Raw genomic sequence first — 16,884 nt, 5'->3', positions numbered from 1 at the left:
AATACAGCTTCCCCGTGCCCCAGTCGGGTGATGTCCCTGGGATGCACAAACTCCAGGTGAATATTGACTTTGTGCTGACAAGGCTCCAGTCCAAATACCACCCACTGCACGGGGCGGCCAAGGGGGCCGGCACGCCTGCGATCCAGCGATGGAATGATTTGATTCCCCAGCCCTGCAGCATTCTGTCTGCGAGGAAATTTTCATTTTGGTCTCTCCAACTCGAGCACCAATTGTAAATGTCAGCGCTAAACGCTCAGATTTAAGTGTTGGGTTGTCTTGTTTGATTACGGCACTAAAAGGTCAGGGCTGACTAATGGAAAGTACAAGCGGTATCGGGAGGGAAACTGTGTTCTGCCGTGGCTCAGCAAACACCTGGGGACAACCTAATCACTCTTCCCGCTGCATCTCTCTCTTCCCTCTCCGGTTCCTTCACTCAGGGCTGTTTTTTTCAGGTCTTTCAACCTGGAAAAGCCATTTCTGGGGAAAATTCCTGCCTGTGACGTTGCTGCCGGGGATGCCGGCAGTGCTGGGTTTCCTCCTGGAGGAAACAGAGAGCTCATCTCACCCATGGCCTGGTTGGATTTGCTCCCAAAGGGGAAGGGATTGCACCAGAGCCAGGCTGCAGCCACCCCCCACTGCCATCACCCACTGCTCTCCATGGGTGGCACCGAAGTGCTCTGGGTGCCAAAGTTTCTCTGCATCCATTCACATCCCCATTTTGGCCTCCCTCTGGCAACCAGCATCCCAAGAGCTCCACGTAGAGAGCAGAACAGGACTTTTTCCCTCCTCCTTTCCCATTTGCCATCCATTTTCCACCACTTGCAGCACCTTTAAATTCCCCCTTCCCTGAGTTGTTCCAGTCATGGTGGCCAAACAAAACTCCAGTCGCCTCAGACTGAGCTCAGGAAACTGCTTTTTCCTGAGCCCATTCTCATCATCCCAGCTCTATAAGCAGAGTTCTTTACGTTTATTTTAAAGCTGCTTTCAAAAATATTAGTCCTTCTGCCACAAAAGTGCCTGGCAGAACAAAACCCCAAGGAGCTGTTCCTCCTCTCTGGGAAATACTGTGGTGGGCCCAAGCAGGAGCACTCATTCCTCCATACAGATGCCATCCCACACTGGGATCTGGTCCCTGCTGCCAACCCTTAAATCCCTCCAGGGATGAGGACTCTACCACTGTCCTGGGCAATATCTTTCAATGCCTGACATCCCTTTTGGTGGAGAGATTTTTCCTGATTCCAAATCTAAACCTCCTCTGGCACAACTTAGACCATTTCGGCTTGTCCTATCCCTTGTTCCCTGGGAGCAGAGCTCAACCCCCACCTGGTTCCCCCCTCATGTCAGGGAGTTGCAGAGAGCGAGAAGGTCCCCCCTGAACCTCCTTTTCTCCAGGCTGAGCCCCCCCAGCTCCCTCAGCCACTCCTGGTGCTCCAGATCCTCATTATAAAAGGCAGTTGTCTTATTCACAGGTCCCTCTGCAGGAGCATCCCTGGGGAAAGGGTCCCATTAAGCAGAGGATGGTGCCAGAAGGATGAAGGGGTTCAGAAACCACCAAAAATACAGGAGGGGAAAAAGTCCTCACACCATCACCAATATCAAATGCAAAGAAATCCAAGAAAAATATCCATCTCCTAACTGAGCTGTTTCCTTCACAGTCCAGGCATGGAGTGGGACAGAGCCTGAGCTGCACTGGGGAAGTCAAGGTAGCTTGTGGTCTGTAAGATTAATAGGAAATCTGCTCTGGACTGGGAGTGATTCCCTCTTTTATTGCAATGAACCCCAAAGAGTAATGGTTCTAGGGCAAGAAGAGGAAGGCAAATTGCAGTAATAATGTGTTTCCTTGTGCAGACATGCTTTTGATCATAGAAAATACACCATCTGTTTCTAAATTACTTGTATTGATTTAACAGTTAGAAACGTGAGGGGAGATCTTTTTTTTTTCCTCCTGCAAATCCATTTTGTGAGGTCGCCTGGAAATCTGACAGTTCTGGGCAATAAAAAGTACAGGCTTGTTCATCACGAAAGATTCCTGCTGCCAGGAATGGGGCTGTCCTGGGACATCCCCTTCCTCTCCATCACCCTGTCCCGCTGAGAGCTGAGCACCCGAGTCCTGATGCACCCCAAAAGAACTATTTCTTTACACCAAATAAGATGTTCTTGTGTTTCTTCTTCCCTGTGAGGGTGGTGAGGCCCTGGCACAGGTTGCCCAGAGTAGCTGTGGATGTCTCATCCCTGGAAGTGTTCAAGGTCAGGCTAGATGAACAACCTGTTTGTTCCCACCTGAATCCTCCCAGACCAGCACCACCAGCTCACAGCAAAGCCCCGCATCCTCCACACAAACTCCTTCCTTTCCCTGGTGGAAAACACCCCAAGCCCAGGCACCGTCCGCAAACCGACTTTCTACTTCTCCAAGTGAAATCAGGAGATGGATCTTGGCTCCTGCTGGTTGTGATCTGCAAGGTTTATTCAACCCAAAAAAAAAAAAAAAAAAAAGGCATTTTCATGCAGAATCTTTTGGTTCATAGAAGAAGTTATTCTGCAGCAGCCACCTGACAACCCTCCCCCCCAAACCGAGAACTAAAGTGACTCCGGAGTGAGTAAAACCGAACGCGCTGTCCAATCCCGACACACAAAAGTGGTTCCTATCATTTCGTACAACAGGGGGAAATTTGGCAAACACAGCTGATCTGCAGTTCCCATCTCTTAAGCACTTTGGGGCTGGCTTTGGCCTCCAATCCTCGGGTTGCCTGTCTGGAAAACAGACACGTGTCCTTGTGCTGCGGGACCTGGGGACTCTCCGGGGGGAATCCGAGCCAGGTGAGGGAAGAGCTGCCGTGTCAGCGTTTTTAAGTGGGGGATATAAATATAAAACATGGATACAAACGGGTTCTTCGTACACAAAATATCATCTCTCAAGGCACTGGGGTGACGGCCCTGCTGCCACTCGTGGGCTCTCACTGGGCTTCTGCAGCTGCTTAGGAAGGAGGGGAAGAAGGGACCGGAGAAGTCCCAGTGCTGCCATCCAAGGGGGATTTCACCCAGACACCCCGGGAGGGAGTTTTCCCAGCGGATGGTGCTTTTCCTTGGTGGGGGTGGTGTGATCCCACAGGGGCCTCAGTCTCCTTGGGATGGCTTGGGGCTGGGTTTGGCCAGGAGGGAGGTGCATAGATAGGCCGGGGGCTCGGGCTGCTCCGCTCCCTCGTCATGCCAGCAGCCCCAGCCGGGTCACCTTGGCTGAGAGGAAGGAGTGGATGATGAAGACGATGGTTTTGGGGCAGGAGTGAAGGTCCAGTTGCTGCAAGAAAGGAAGGGAGGGGTGTTCACAAAGGGGAAGGTTGTTTCTGGAGCAGCTTTCAGCCAGGGACCACCCAGACCCCCCAGTCTCTACTACGGCCTTACCCTGGGGCCCTGGGAAGAGCTGTACACCCTGGCTGGGGCAGATGGATGGGCCATGCCTCACCCCCATGCCAGGCAGGATGGGTGCTGTGCCCAGGGCGGGTTCTCTGCTCCCCCTCTCCCCTGGGACTGGTGGGAGTGTGGGTGGGGGGTGCTGAAGGCAAAGCCAACTCACGATCTCTCCCTCTGGGCCACCAAAGTCCAGGTAGAGCATCTTGGTGCCGTCATCCGAGGACATCTGCAGCTTCTCGAAGGGCTGCTGGAGCAGGATGGTCCTGCTGAGCCCGGGCTCCGTGGTGGAGATGGTGAAGCCCTTGTCGATGTGGACGGTCAGGGTGCACTCCTGCCCCTTCCACGTGCAGGCTGGGGACGGGGAGGGGACAGGGGTGAGCCGGGGGTCCCCCCGCACCGCCCGGCCCCCCCGGCCCCCCGCTGACCTGCCGACACCTCCTGGGCCAGCTCTGCGGCGCCGTGGGTGCCGTCCACCAGCAGCCGCGTCCACAGGGCGAGCTCCCGGGGGCTCTCCAGGCTGAAGAGGTGGGTCTGCACGCCCAGCCGGCTGCCGGCGCGCAGCGCGAACGAGCGCTCGGCCTCGTACAGCGCCGAGCCCTTCGCCGGCCCCGAGTGCACCAGCCTGCGCCAGGGACAGCGCTCAGCACCGCGCCCCGCACCCCTGCACCGCATCTCAGCACCGCACCCCTGCACCGCATCTCAGCACCGCACCTCAGCACAGCCCCAGCACCGCGCCCCGCACCGAAACGTCCCGGCATCGCCCCCCCGCACCGCACCTCAGCACTGCACCTCAGCACCGCACGGTTCCAGCACAGCTCCGCACCCCGCACAGCACCTCAGCACCGCACCTCAGCACCGCACAGCCCCAACACAGCCCCGCAGCCCGCACCGCACCTCAGCGCTGCATCTCAGCACCGCCCCCGCACCGCGCTCCACAACGTCCCAGCACCCCGCACTGCTCCTCAGCACGAAACTTCAGCACCGCACAGCCCCGGCACCCCGCACCGCACAGCCACAGCATCCCGCACAGTATCTCAGCACCGCACAGCCCCAGTACAGCCCCAGCACAGCCCCAGCACAGCCCCGCATCCCGCACCGTCCCAGCCCCGCATCCCGCTCCGCGGCGGCTGCGCAGCGGGGCCGGCAGGGGGCGCTGCAGCCCCGCGGATGAGCCCCCGCAGCGCCCGAACCCCCGCACGGAGCTCCGGGGTGAGCCCCGCACCGGCCCCGGGACACTGCTACCGCACCGGGACACTGCTACCGCACCGGGACACTGCCACTGCCCCAGGACACTGCCACCGCCATGGACACTGCCCCCCACCGGCCCCGGGACACTGCCCCGCACCGGGACACTGCCCCGCACCGGGACACTGCCCCCGCACCGGGACACTGCTACCACCCCGGGACACTGCTACCGCACCGGGACACTGCCACTGCCCCGGGACACTGCCACCGCCATGGACACTGCTACCACCCCGGGACACTGCTACCGCACCGGGACACTGCCACTGCCCCTGGACACTGCCCCCGCACCGGGACACTGCTACTGCCCCTGGACACTGCCACTGCCCCAGGACACTGCCACCGCCATGGACACTGCCCCGCACCGGCCCCGGGACACTGCTACCGCACCGGGACACTGCTACCGCACCGGGACACTGCCACTGCCCCAGGACACTGCCACCGCCATGGACACTGCCCCGCACCGGGACACTGCCCCGCACCGGGACACTGCTACCGCACCGGGACACTGCCCCGCACCGGGACACTGCCCCCGCACCGGCCCCGGGACACTGCCCCGCACCGGGACACTGCCCCCGCACCGGGACACTGCTACCGCCCCGGGACACTGCCACTGCACCGGGACACTGCCACCGCCATGGACACTGCCCCGCCTCGGGACACTGCACCGCCCCTGCACTGAGCCCCGCACCAGCCCCAGGGCTCTGCACCACCCTGGGACACTGCCACCACCCTGGGACACTGCCACCACCCCGCACCGACACCCCGCACCAGCCCCGGGGCTCTGAGCCCACCGTCCCCAGCGCCCTGACACCACCCCTGGACATTGTCACTATCCCCAGTGCCCTGCCAACACCACGCCCAGGGCTCTGTCATCATCCCCCCACTGCCCTGCCACCACCCCGGGACTCCACCATCACCTCAAACGCCTCTGCCACCACCACGACCAGCCCCTGCCATCAGCCTGGGGCTCTGCCCTGACACACAGCTCCTGCCACCACTTCTGGTCACTGCCACCATCCCTGGTCACTGCCACCATCCCTGGTCACTGCCACCACTTCTGGTTACTGCCACCACCCCTGGTCACTGCCACCATCCCTGGTCACTGCCACCACCCTGGGCTCTGCCACGACCCCCGGAGCTCTGTCCTGACTCCCAGCCCCTGCCACTGTCCCCATGCAGGGCAGGAGGGCACCGGGCCAGCAGCCCCTACCTGGTGGCGATGAGGGGGTAGCTGTGCGTGGGCTTGCCCAGGGCATCCCGGCTCTGGGGCAGGCTGCCGTACAGCAGCAGCTCCTTCTCCGTGAGGACGGCCAGGAGGTTCCTGGTGCCGGCGCTGGGGAGCTGCAAAGCGAACTGGGTCAGGGCCACCAGCGGCGTGGTGGCAGGGGGCGGTGCGGGGGTCGGGGGGTACCTGCTCGGTCAGCCAGCCCACGTGCTTGACATCCCGTCCGGCCGCCGTGCCCGCGCCCGCCAGCTGTGCCCGCAGCTCCTCCTTCACCCGCGGCAGCAGCGCGCCCGCGTTGGCCTGGATGGCGGCGAGCCAGGACTGCGCCGTGGCCTCGTCCTTCGCCCGCAGGAAGAGGGCGACGCGGCCGTCGGCCGAGCACACCTCCAGGTACCTGCAGGGACACGGCCCCGCTGGGTCCCCGCCGGCCCCCGGCCCCCCCGGGCAGCGCGGCGGCATCGCCACCCCCCGGCCCCGCACGCTGACCTGTGCTCCGGGTCGGTGGGGAGGCACTTGCGGGACACGTAGCACATCTTCAGGGGCACGGTGCGGCCCTCCCGGAGCTCCCGAGCGGGCAGGACGGGGGAGGATCGCTTCTGCGGGGCACCAGGGGAGGGGTCCCAGCTCACCGTGGCCCCCGCGGGGTTGTTCTTGAAGTAAGGGGAGATCTCCTTCATGTACTTCACTGGAAGAGAGGCAGCACCCGGCTGAGGGCACAGCATGGGCCAGGGCAGCCTCATCCAGCCCCGCTGAAACCCCCTGCACCCTCCCTTCACTGGAGCTGGTGTCCCCTCCATCGCCTCCCCAGAGATGCCACCCATGGGTGCTGTGGGTCCTGTGCCCTGCACCCCTGTGGTGGATGAGGTCACACCAGAGGGGGACACAGAATCACAGAATGGTTTGGGTTGGAAAGGACCTTAAAGATCACATTGTTCCAACCCCTGCCATGGGCAGGGACACGTTCCACTAGCCCAGGTTGCTCCAAGCCCCATCCAGCTTGGCCTTGGACACTTCCAGGGATGGGGCAGCCACAGCCCCTCTGGACAACCTGTGCCAGGGCCTCCCCACCCCCACACGACACCTAGGACGCTCCTAGTACCTCTGCCCCACCATCCCAGCACAAGAAGCCCCCCAAGAGGGATAAAAATGGCCTTTCCCCCCTTTTTTCTTCCCTTTAACCCAGATTCACAGACCCAAGCCTGATCAGGTCCCTGGGGCAGCACACACAGGCAGGGGTGGGGAATGGGAAAGAGTCCCAGGCCAAAATTACACTGGCTGGTACAGCCAGTCCCGCTGCCAACTGAGTAACAGCTCTCAAATACCCTGGCCTGGCCCCAGGAAAAGCCATGGAGTGCGTGCTCAGAGCTCAGCCCTGCCCTGTGAGCCTCAAACCAGGGACGAGAAATCAGCTTTCAGCCCCCAGTGAGCCTGGCTCCAGAGCCAGAGCCCTCAGAGCCACGCTGGCATGGCAGCCGGCTCCTGGGGTTTAAGGGAAGGGGGAGATGAAAGGCACCACAAATTGATGGGACCCCACAGCTACATCCTGAGAACTGGCAACACTGGCCAAAAAACTTTGGCTGAGCAGGCGGGATGCCAGTCCCGGTCCTGCCCTGAGGGAGCGTGGAACCAGCTAAGTGGCTCCAGGGAAAGGGCTTCCCTTTGGAGGTGCTCAGGGAAAACAGCACAGGGCAAACACGTGCCTGCTGCCACGTCCCCAGCCATCCCTGCTGGTCCCACTCCAGCTCCAAGTCGGTGGAGTGGGTGGCAGGAGTGGGGACACGAGCTTGGCTTTCCAGCCAACATCTGTAGGTGGCTGGATGGGCCCAGCTCCAATCGCTGCAGCCAAGCCACGGCAGCCTGAGGTGCCAGAAGGGAGCCCTTTTCCCACCAGGAGAGAGTCTGCACGCACAGCCCTCCACCCCCAAACTTCACCTGCCCACCACCAGCCACCTTCCATCCCTCTTCCCCAGGGAAGGGGTCACAGCACCAAGCCTGACAGCTCGAGAAGCATTTGGACAATGCCCTCAGGCATGTAGTGGGGTTGTTGGGGTGTCCTGTGCAGGGCCAGGAGTTGGACTCAGTGATCCCTGTGGGTCCTTTCCAGCTCAGAACAGCGATTCTGAGACCTCCCCCTTCATTCCTATCCCGGTGAGCTCCCTAAAACCTCTAAATCCTGACACCCAGCAGGAGCTAAGGGGAGGCTGGCAGGACACAGCTATAAAAGGCCACGCTGCTGTGACACGTGGGTCGGGTCAGCCCGCGGTGGCCCCGGGGCCAAGGCGGCGGCGGGGGCCACCAGCCTCGTGCCCTGCGCCTCCCGCTATAAATAGGCGCCGCATTCCCGCAGGCATCCCAGCCACGCGGGATCCCACCCGGGCCATTAATCTTGGCAGCAGGGACCTGCCATTATGCCGGTGCCTGGGAACTAATTGGGAGTTCAGAAAGATATCATTCAGCTGCTGAAACCCGAGCGCTGTCCCTGCGCCAGCCCCTGGCTCCCCCGGCACGCGGGGACGTCACCGGCATTCGCTGGGAGACGGTGGGGTCACATCCCAATGGAGCCACGGAGGAGAGGAGCAGTGCCCAGCCCAGGATGGGGCACGGGGAATTAGGGAATGGCCCGGTGTGTGTGTCGCTGGTATGTGGCTTTAAGGAGGATTTAAGGCCAAGAAGCACCAACGGGTTCCCACAGCACTGGGGAGCTGGGACGTGCTGGAAGCTGTGGGAGTCACAGTCCCATAGGAGCTGCTCTCTCCTCCAGTGACCCCAACATTGGCTTTATAGCAGGTGACTTACACTTCCACCAGTCCCTTCACTGCAGCTGGTATTGAATGATTAATTAGCTACCTCCATCTCATTAAAGCACACAACTCAGACCATATTACGCATCGCCTCTGCTGCCGGTAACTGTAATTCCTAAATTATTTTTTCCTTCTAACTAACACTGCTGGAGCTCCTGCCTGGTCCTTGTTTGTTAGCCTGCACCCTCCAAAAACCACTTGGCAGAAACACTGCCTCGCTGCTGTTGACTTAAAGCCACCTTCAGCAGGCACACAGCCATGGGTGGCTGCTGGGATAATCCACACAGCCCCCAAGGCCACGTGGGCTCTCCACTTCCCAGGAGAGACAGCCTGTCCCACTGATCCTCTCCAGGATGGAGGAGATGGGACAAACAAAACCTTTAACTGCTCAGGGCTTTCACTGAAGAACGCTTTATTTTAGGTTTTTGAGGGACAGCAAAAGTCTCTGGGCTTGTGGCCACCAGTGCCAGGATGGTGCCTCTGCAGGGGGGTGGTGGCACAGGGGCACTGCCAGAGCATCACATGTGCCCTGAACCCTGGAGCATGTTGCATCAGGGACACGGTAAACCAAAAGCCCTCTGTCTGCCCTGCTCTTCCCTCTGTGTTACAGCTGGAGTTTTTTTCCTCCTCAGCAAGCCAGAAAGGACAGAACCATCAAAATTCCTTGGGTTTACTTCTTGGGTACAAATTCTCCTTCTCCTCCCAAGGATGGAGAATAATCACAAACCAAACACTCCTGCACCCTCAATCCTGAGCCTGCATGATGTGCCCCACACACCTCCCATGGCTCAGCATGACCAAAGCCAAGCTCCTGACCCCAGAGAGCTTCACTGAGGAGCCACAAAACCTCCTCCAGGCAGGAAAACAGTCCCAGCCACACAGACACCCAAGTTCAAGAGAACCCTCCTGCTGCTTGGCCCATGAGTCTGGTGCTGGCACACTCTGCTCCAGCCCAGAGATCATGGCATGGATTCAACACAAAGCTTCAGAGCAGCAAGGTGTGGAGGGGGGAGGAGGATGTGGACCCTCATCCTCTCTCTACATCATCTCCAGGGCAGGTCCAAAGCCTCTGTTTCTGCTTGGGTTCCATCCCATGGTTATGGCAATCAGCCTGATGGAGCTGGGCATCCCCAGCCCCACTCTCTCCTGGCACCCTTTTGTTTTTCTGAATTTCAGGCTTCCAGGCTATTTCTTGGTCAGGCAAGTCTTGGGGAGCTGCAACAGCCCCAGGAGCATCCCTGTGGCCAACAAGCCCTGAGCTGCCCTGGATTTGAGATGCCTGAGGCTGCCCCAGCTCCTCCTCCCCAATACTCCCAGTTCTCCCCACATGACAATACAGCACAGGGGCCTCCCCAGGAAAACCACTCCTGTCACCAAAGCCCTTCCCAGGGCAGCTGGAAGGATATTTATCAGCCTTTCCCCTGCCATGGAAAATCTCTGGATTCCAAGCAATGAAAATAAGAAAAAAAAAAAAAAACCAAGGGAAAAATAAGGCAAGGGAGAGCAACTCTCCCTGAAATAACAATGTAATATAAATACAGTCAAACTCCTCCTGCAAATATCAAGGGAGTAGTTTGGCACATCCAAAAAAGAATCTTGGCAGGACACACCGAAAGGTATCTGCGTGTCCTCACGCCTGGGCAGCAATGACAACCCAGGGGCCAGAAGCCAAGCTGAGCAGCCTGGGGTGAGACCTGGCACGTGGAGCCACTGCTGATCCTCAAATTAAAACACATCACCCCCCAGCTCTGCTGCTTTGGAGGGTCCCACCCCAGCTCACTGCCCTGTAAGGAGGTGCCAGCTCTCCCAGATTTGTTACCTGCTGCAGTGCCACTTGCAAGCTATCCAATAAACTCCTAATCCCAGGAATGACTGCAGCAAGGAGAAGCAAGGTAGCAGACACTGGCTGTGCCAAACTACTCTGCTTTGATACTTACAGCACCGTAAGGAAAGCTGGAGTCACACTTGGCAGCACGCAGGGACCAGGAAGCGTCTAAGTGATGTTAAGGTGTTTTTCTCCAAACTCAAGAGCAAGTCCAAGCAGGAGAAGAGAGCAGGGAATCCCCCTTTAACACCCTTTAGGCACCTTTAGGCCATCCCCTGCCCTCCAGCCCTGCCACTCTTCCCCAGGGCAGGACACTTGGCAAAGCAGCTCCTGGAGAGCCACCAGGATGGCAGGTACAAGGCAGGGGACATCCTTTCCTGAGGCAGGGCCATCAACTCCACAGGGCAGTGACAGCCTGACGGGAACACTGGCACAGTGCCAGCACAGCCATCCTCCATGGGAAGGGCTGTATTGTGCCAGCAAACCCAGAATAGGGAGGGCATGGAGATGCACCGTGTTTATAGGTGACATTTGTGATCAGATGAGCAGCAGAGACCCATTCCCTGCTCCAGCTGTTGCCTGGAGCACCCCAAGCAACACCACAGTGCAGAACTCCAACAGTGTCAGCTACCAACTTATCCCAGAGCCTCCAGAGTGCTGTGGTGGGAGCCAGCCCTGCCTCACTCTGCTCCCAAGGTACCTGCTGGGAGTTTTAATTAATTCAGAAGCCCAGCAGGTCATACCTGAGCTCAGCAAGCTCCAGCAAAGGCCCTGCCTGCAGCTGCCTCACAGGAGAGCAACCTGGCAGGGGATGGAGGAGGAGGAGGACAAGGGGGTTCAGGGAGAGAAATTGTTCTCTACAGAAAGGGCAGCTCATCTCCACCTCTGGCAGGACCTCTCACAGAAAGGAAACACCAAAGTAAAGGATGGACAGAAAATAACAAAGAGAGGGTGGTCCAAGAACAGCGGCTAGGGGGAGGAATTTCGCAGACTCACAAAGAAAGAAGCTCTTGTATTTCTCTTTGGTCAGAAAAAAACAACAAAACCACTCCACCACCAAGCCTATCTGCTCCCAGCAGCTGTGCAGAGCAGCACATTCCTCGGGCTGAATCGTGGTCCTGCGGCTCCCAGGAGAGGAGGAACCCACAGCAGAAAGGGCTGAGAGAAGCTAAAAATGAAAATCTGGAGCTGAGACAATCTGGGGAAGGCAGAGGAAAGCAGGAGCCACAGTGGTTGCTGGCAGCAGAGCATGCAGGACTCTTTCTTTGTCCAGGGACAGCCCAGAGAGCTGCCCCCAAATCAAACCTCCCTTTGGGATCTGCACAGGGAAGGGTCTTTGGTGCCAAGACCCTCATGGTTAACCAGGGCAACCCTACAGCTGGTTGGAAGGGAAGGGAGGGAAAGGGTCCTGTCCTGAGGGGCAAATCTGGGGTGCTCATCCCAGCCTGGCCAAGCTGGCAGAGGGGTGGGCAAACACAGACAGATGTGATGTAAAAGACAATGGGAAAAGAATGGGGCCTCTCCCTCAGCACTCCCATGGTCACAACCCATCGCCCTCACCCACTCCTCAGGTGGGGCTGGGGGGCTCCTGCAGGGCTAGGAGACCCTGGAACTGGCTACCCAGTAGCAAAAAGCAGCCCATTCCGAGGGGACCAGCACCAGTCTCTCCCAGGATGGAGAAAGCTGCATCCCTGGGACGTTTGTAGCCTCATCTGCCAAATCTGGGGTTCAGCTGCCAGGGATCCCATGGGTGGGCAGCCCCTGCAGCTGCACCCCTGAGCTGGTCCTGCCTCACTCTCCCCCTGCTCCTCCTGCCTGCCCCAAACCCACCCAGCAAATCCAAAGCTGCTCAGCAGAGGCAGGGGACCAGCACACCCCCTTCCCACTGCCAAAATCCCAACCAGGGATGTGGGTTTAAATTAAAACTGGGGGAAAAGCAGAAAACGTTTCCTATTTCCCCAGGACCTGCAGACCTTGGGGTGATGCTGTGCAACACAAGAGCCCCAAACACCAGAAACCTGTCCCACACCTCCCACCACTGCCTGACCCCAGTCCCGTAGCAGAGAGACGGAGCTGCTGGACACTGAGCAGTGGCACACGTGTCTGATACGCCACCCCAGTGCCATCTGAGCAGAGAAGGACCCTTGTCACTCCTTGCACCCTTGTCTCTTACCTTCCAACACCACCTCCTTGCCCGTCTTCTTCAAGGCCTGCACGGCCTCGTCGTGCGTGGCCTCGGACAGGTCGGTGCCGTTGACGGAGAGGATGGCATCCCCCACGTACAGCGCCTCGGTCTGGTCTGCTGCCAGCCCCTTAAAGATCTTGGAGATCAGGATGGGCATTTTATTCTCTCGGCCACCTTGAAACAGAAGAGACAGGAAGCAGTTGTGGCTGCTGGAGCTCATGGAGAGCAGGTGGGGAGGGGGATGCTCTGGTACCAGATGGCCCTGGTGAGGCTGAGCCCTTCTCCTGGCACTCAGTTGTGCTGGGTCAGCCCCCTGCTCATTCCCCCAGATGCCCACAGGACACCTGTACCAACCACAGCAGCCAAACTACCACCAGGCTTTACAGCAGATGAAGTGATTGCTCCAAAACCACTAGGAATGATCACAGATTAGTCACAGAGTGAACACGTAAACCTGGCCATCTCCCCATCAATTCTGGCAGGAAAGCATGTCTTTATTTGCATTATTAATCATGTGTGCTGAGAGACTATCCTTGCTCCAAGGACTTCATGATCTCAACAGATAAGACAGCTGAACGTTTTTGGAGAGGCCAAAGAGTCAGGGAGAGGTGAACCAACCTGGCTGCGTGTTCCTTTCAGCACAGCAGCCCTATCTTACCTGCTGCTCTCCTGACTAAAAGAATGCTATTCAGACTCCCGGCGGCTTCGGGAGATCAATTTGCATGTTAACTTTTGAACCCGCCGGGAGATCCGAGTTGCCTCCGTGCCAGGGAGCAGGGATACAGCAGCTACTGCCCATGGCAGTTGGGGATCATCAGTCCCTGAGATGCCCCGTGCCCCAGGACAGCCTGTCCCGAGGAGCCTCCAAGAGATGTTCTTCACCCCAGAGGGAGAGGTTGAGCCCAGCCTCTTGTCACTGCCCGCCCCGAGGCTGCTCCCAGCCAGTGCCACAGGCATTTCCTCGCTCAGCCGCCTGCCAAGCCCTGCGAGGGCTCTGGTTATCAGCTGTCAGAGGCCCCGGCGGGGGCTGCTCCGTCCTTGCGGCAGCAGCTCCTGTCCCAGCTGCCAGCACCGAGAGTCCTGCCAGGGCCCAGAACCTCGGCCGGCACAGCTCTAGCTCAGCTTCCTGCTGTCCTGCCAGCCCAGCACCCCCAGCACCCAGACCCACACCCCATGGCAGGACACCTCACCCACAGCCCGGGTGGCGGGGAAGTGTCCCCGGGTGAAACGCGGTTGGCACGTGCACAAACAGGGACGTGCCAGCAGCCTGGAGAGGAGGAATGATGTCCTGTCCTACCAGAGCTGCCCCACCACTCACAACAGCTTCTACTGCCCAGTTCTGATGGCAACTACTTCTTTTCCACATACGTCACTGCAAAAATAAAGTCTTGACTGAACCAAGTGTAGTTTCTCCTTTCCTGGGAGAGCCACAGAGAAAGCAGTAACTTGGCAGCCAAAGGGTCGTTACGAAAGGGGTTTTATCCTTCCAAAAAAAAAAAGGGTTGGCAGGCTGGGGCACCCTGGAGATACGGCCAGCAGTGTCGACCCAGTTCCAGCACACAGATATCCACATAGCAAAACCTCCCGACTTCAGAGGGAGCCGGAGGCTGCGTCCGTCTCCTCTGAGCTGTGAGGAGAAGCCACGTCAGGAGGCGAGAGCTGCCCTGTTGCTGCCCCCGGGGCTGCCGAGCCCGCTGCCTGCCCTGCCCGCACACGGAGTCACGGCCCCTCACAGCCACGCTCCGTGACAGACCTTTCCCTGCCTCTTTGCTGCCCTTTTCATCCTCCTCTCCACCACGCTCGGAGCCGCGCGAAAAGCAAAGGCAGGCGGGACGGCAGGAACGCCATCCCTGCCCCAAGAAGTTTCCAGCCTGAAGTTCAGGCGAGTCACCAAGGCAGTTTGGGAAGGAAAACAAGGATTACAATAGGGAGGCTTCCCGCTGCTCGGCTTCCCGGGAGCAGACGTCTCCAAGCCCGAGAGCGTTGGTTTAACAGCCCCAGAGCCTGGAGATCTCCAAGGGCTTTGCATCGTTTATCTGATAGTTTAAAAGGGCATCTCCCAGCTCAGGGACACGGGGGGACAAGGACACGCCGGCAGAGCCCTCGCTGTGGTTACAAAAGGGCAGCTTTTGTATAACTGGGTGCCCTCTGCAGCCCACCTGCCTCCTGAGACACCACCCTACCCGTGGGCGCGGGGGGACAGCGGGAATCTGTCCCCTCCAGCCCCCAAACGCCGGGGACCCCCACTCCGGCCGGGGCACGGCGGGCAGGGCTGGCCGCTCCCCCTGCACCCCGAAGCATGGCCCCCTCCGCAGGGGGTCCCGTCAGTGCCACGCGTCCCCCTCCCCATCCCGCGCAGGGGTTGGGGGGGTGTGAGGACCCCGACCCCAGCTCCGAGCGAGCCGCGGGACGGCGGCAGCAACAGGTCGCGGTGCCGGTGCCTCTCTGTCCCCGCCGCCCGGGGACCCCCCCTCCCCATCCCGGCCTCACCTTTGATGCTGATGCCGAGCCCCCCCACGTCCTGCTTGACGACGCGCACGGTTCTCCTGATGTTGGCGAGCGCCTCGGGCGCGGCGGAGCCCGGCTCGCCTCCGTTCAGCTGCGCCGCCGCCGGGGCCTCGGGGCCGGGGCCGGGGCCGTCGGCAGGGCTGACCCCCAGCACGTCCTCGGCCAGGGTGAGCAGGACGCGGAGCCACTGCCCGCCGGGGCCGCGCAGCTCCAGCAGCCCGGTGCGGGGGGCGCGTCTGCCCGCCGCCATCTTCGCGCCCGCCGCTCCGCGCCCCGCACCGCCCCGCTCACCCCGCACCGCCCCGCTCACCCTGCACCGCCCCGCTCACCCCGCACCGCCCCGCTCACCCTGCACCGCCCCCCACCGCCCCGCACACCCTGCACCGCCCCGCACCGCCCCGCTCACCCTGCACCGCCCCGCTCACTCCCTGCACCGCCCCGCTCACCCTGCACCGCCCCGCTCACCCTGCACCGCCCCGCACCGCCCCGCACACCCTGCACCGCCCCGCTCACACCCTGCACCGCCCCGCTCACACCCTGCACCGCCCCGCTCACCCTGCACCGCCCCCCACCGCCCCGCACACCCTGCACCGCCCCGCACCGCCCCGCTCACCCTGCACCGCCCCCCACCGCCCCGCACACCCTGCACCGCCCCGCACCGCCCCGCTCACCCTGCACCGCCCCGCTCACCCTGCACCGCCCCACTCACACCCTGCACCGCCCCGCTCACCCTGCACCGCCCCGCACACCCTGCACCACCCCGCTCACACCCTGCACTGCTCCGCACCGCCCCGCTCACCCTGCACCGCTCCACACACCCTGCACCGCCCCGCTCACACCCTGCACCGCTCCGCACCGCACCGCTCACCCTGCACCGCCCCGCTCACCCTGCACCGCCCCGCACACCCTGCACCGCCCCGCTCACACCCTGCACCGCTCCGCACCGCACCGCTCACCCTGCACCGCCCCGCACCGCCCCGCACACCCTGCACCACCCCGCACACCCTGCACCGCCTCGCTCACACCCGCACTGCCCCACTCCGGAACAGCACGGGGCACTGGGAGGGACCGGGACCCCAGCCCCTCCCCGTTCCGCCCTGGGACGGGACACAGGGGTGCTCCCCAGTGCTCCCCGCACCGGCCCGGGCCGGGGCACCGGGAGCAGGCACGGATCACTGGTGCTTCCCGCTCCATCCCGGGCCGGGGCACCGGGAACAGGCACGGCTCCTCCGTACTCCCTGCTCCACCTTGGGACGCAGCAGCGGGAAGGGGCACTGCTGCCGGTGCTCCCTGCTCCATCCCAGGACATGGCACTGGTGAGGACACAGTGCTCCCCGATGCTCCACAGCGCTCCCTGCTCCAGCCCGGATGGGAGGGCACCAGGAGGGACATGGTTCTCACCAGTGCTCCCCATTCCTGCCTGCGAGGGACACAGCCTCCCAGGGCTCCCCTCTCCATCCTGGGACAGAGCGCTGGGAGGGATCCAGTGCTCCCCATTCCAGCCTGGGATGGGGCAACAGGAAAGACACAGCTCTCCAGTGCTCCTTGCTCTGGACTGGATGGGGTATGGGGAGACACCAGGACACCAGGGCCCCACTGCTCCATCCTGGGATGGGGCACTGGCAGGGCCTGGTTTTCCCCACTCCAGTGTGGGACAAGGCACCAGGAGGGGCATGGCTCCCCAGTG

At 61.0% G+C, this 16,884-nt stretch overlaps 1 protein-coding gene and 1 long non-coding RNA gene across 2 annotated transcripts; both read right to left on the bottom strand.

Moving 5' to 3' along the window:
- Window positions 1-2,443: 2,443 nt before the first annotated feature.
- On the bottom strand, window positions 2,444-15,472 carry SNTA1 (syntrophin alpha 1). Its single transcript, XM_051802797.1, has 8 exons — window positions 15,180-15,472; window positions 12,678-12,863; window positions 6,365-6,563; window positions 6,065-6,272; window positions 5,864-5,994; window positions 3,834-4,030; window positions 3,572-3,759; window positions 2,444-3,295 (listed from the first exon to the last, which is right to left on the bottom strand). The coding sequence occupies exons 1-8, from the start codon at window positions 15,445-15,447 to the stop codon at window positions 3,203-3,205; spliced, it is 1,470 nt and encodes a 489-aa protein (XP_051658757.1). The 5' UTR covers window positions 15,448-15,472; the 3' UTR covers window positions 2,444-3,202.
- On the bottom strand, window positions 4,650-5,280 carry LOC127477839 (uncharacterized). The gene is made up of 4 exons (XR_007907043.1): window positions 5,189-5,280; window positions 5,049-5,072; window positions 4,780-4,872; window positions 4,650-4,700 (listed from the first exon to the last, which is right to left on the bottom strand). It is a non-coding gene; the product is annotated as an uncharacterized LOC127477839 (long non-coding RNA).
- Window positions 15,473-16,884: the final 1,412 nt, after the last annotated feature.

The sequence above is a fragment of the Manacus candei genome, unplaced genomic scaffold, assembly GCF_025592945.1.
Source record: "Manacus candei isolate 608988 ecotype Guabito, Panama unplaced genomic scaffold, ASM2559294v1 h1tg000057l, whole genome shotgun sequence".
NCBI classification, from domain to species: Eukaryota; Metazoa; Chordata; class Aves; order Passeriformes; family Pipridae; genus Manacus; species Manacus candei.
The sequence above is the reverse complement of the archived record's forward strand: the minus strand, read 5'-3'. Positions and strand labels throughout refer to the sequence as shown.

What these genes read in the sequence shown, in the direction of transcription:
- SNTA1 (XM_051802797.1), bottom strand. Translation starts at nt 15,447, where the DNA reads ATGGCGGCGGGCAGACGCGCCCCCCGCACCGGGCTGCTGGAGCTGCGC. An exon ending in CCCACCGACCCGGAGCACAG is followed by an intron (nt 6,273 to 6,364) that starts GTCAGCGTGCGG and finishes GTGTCCCTGCAG; the next exon opens with GTACCTGGAGGTGTGCTCGG. An exon ending in GTGGCCCAGAGGGAGAGATC is followed by an intron (nt 3,296 to 3,571) that starts GTGAGTTGGCTT and finishes CCTTTCTTGCAG; the next exon opens with CAACTGGACCTTCACTCCTG.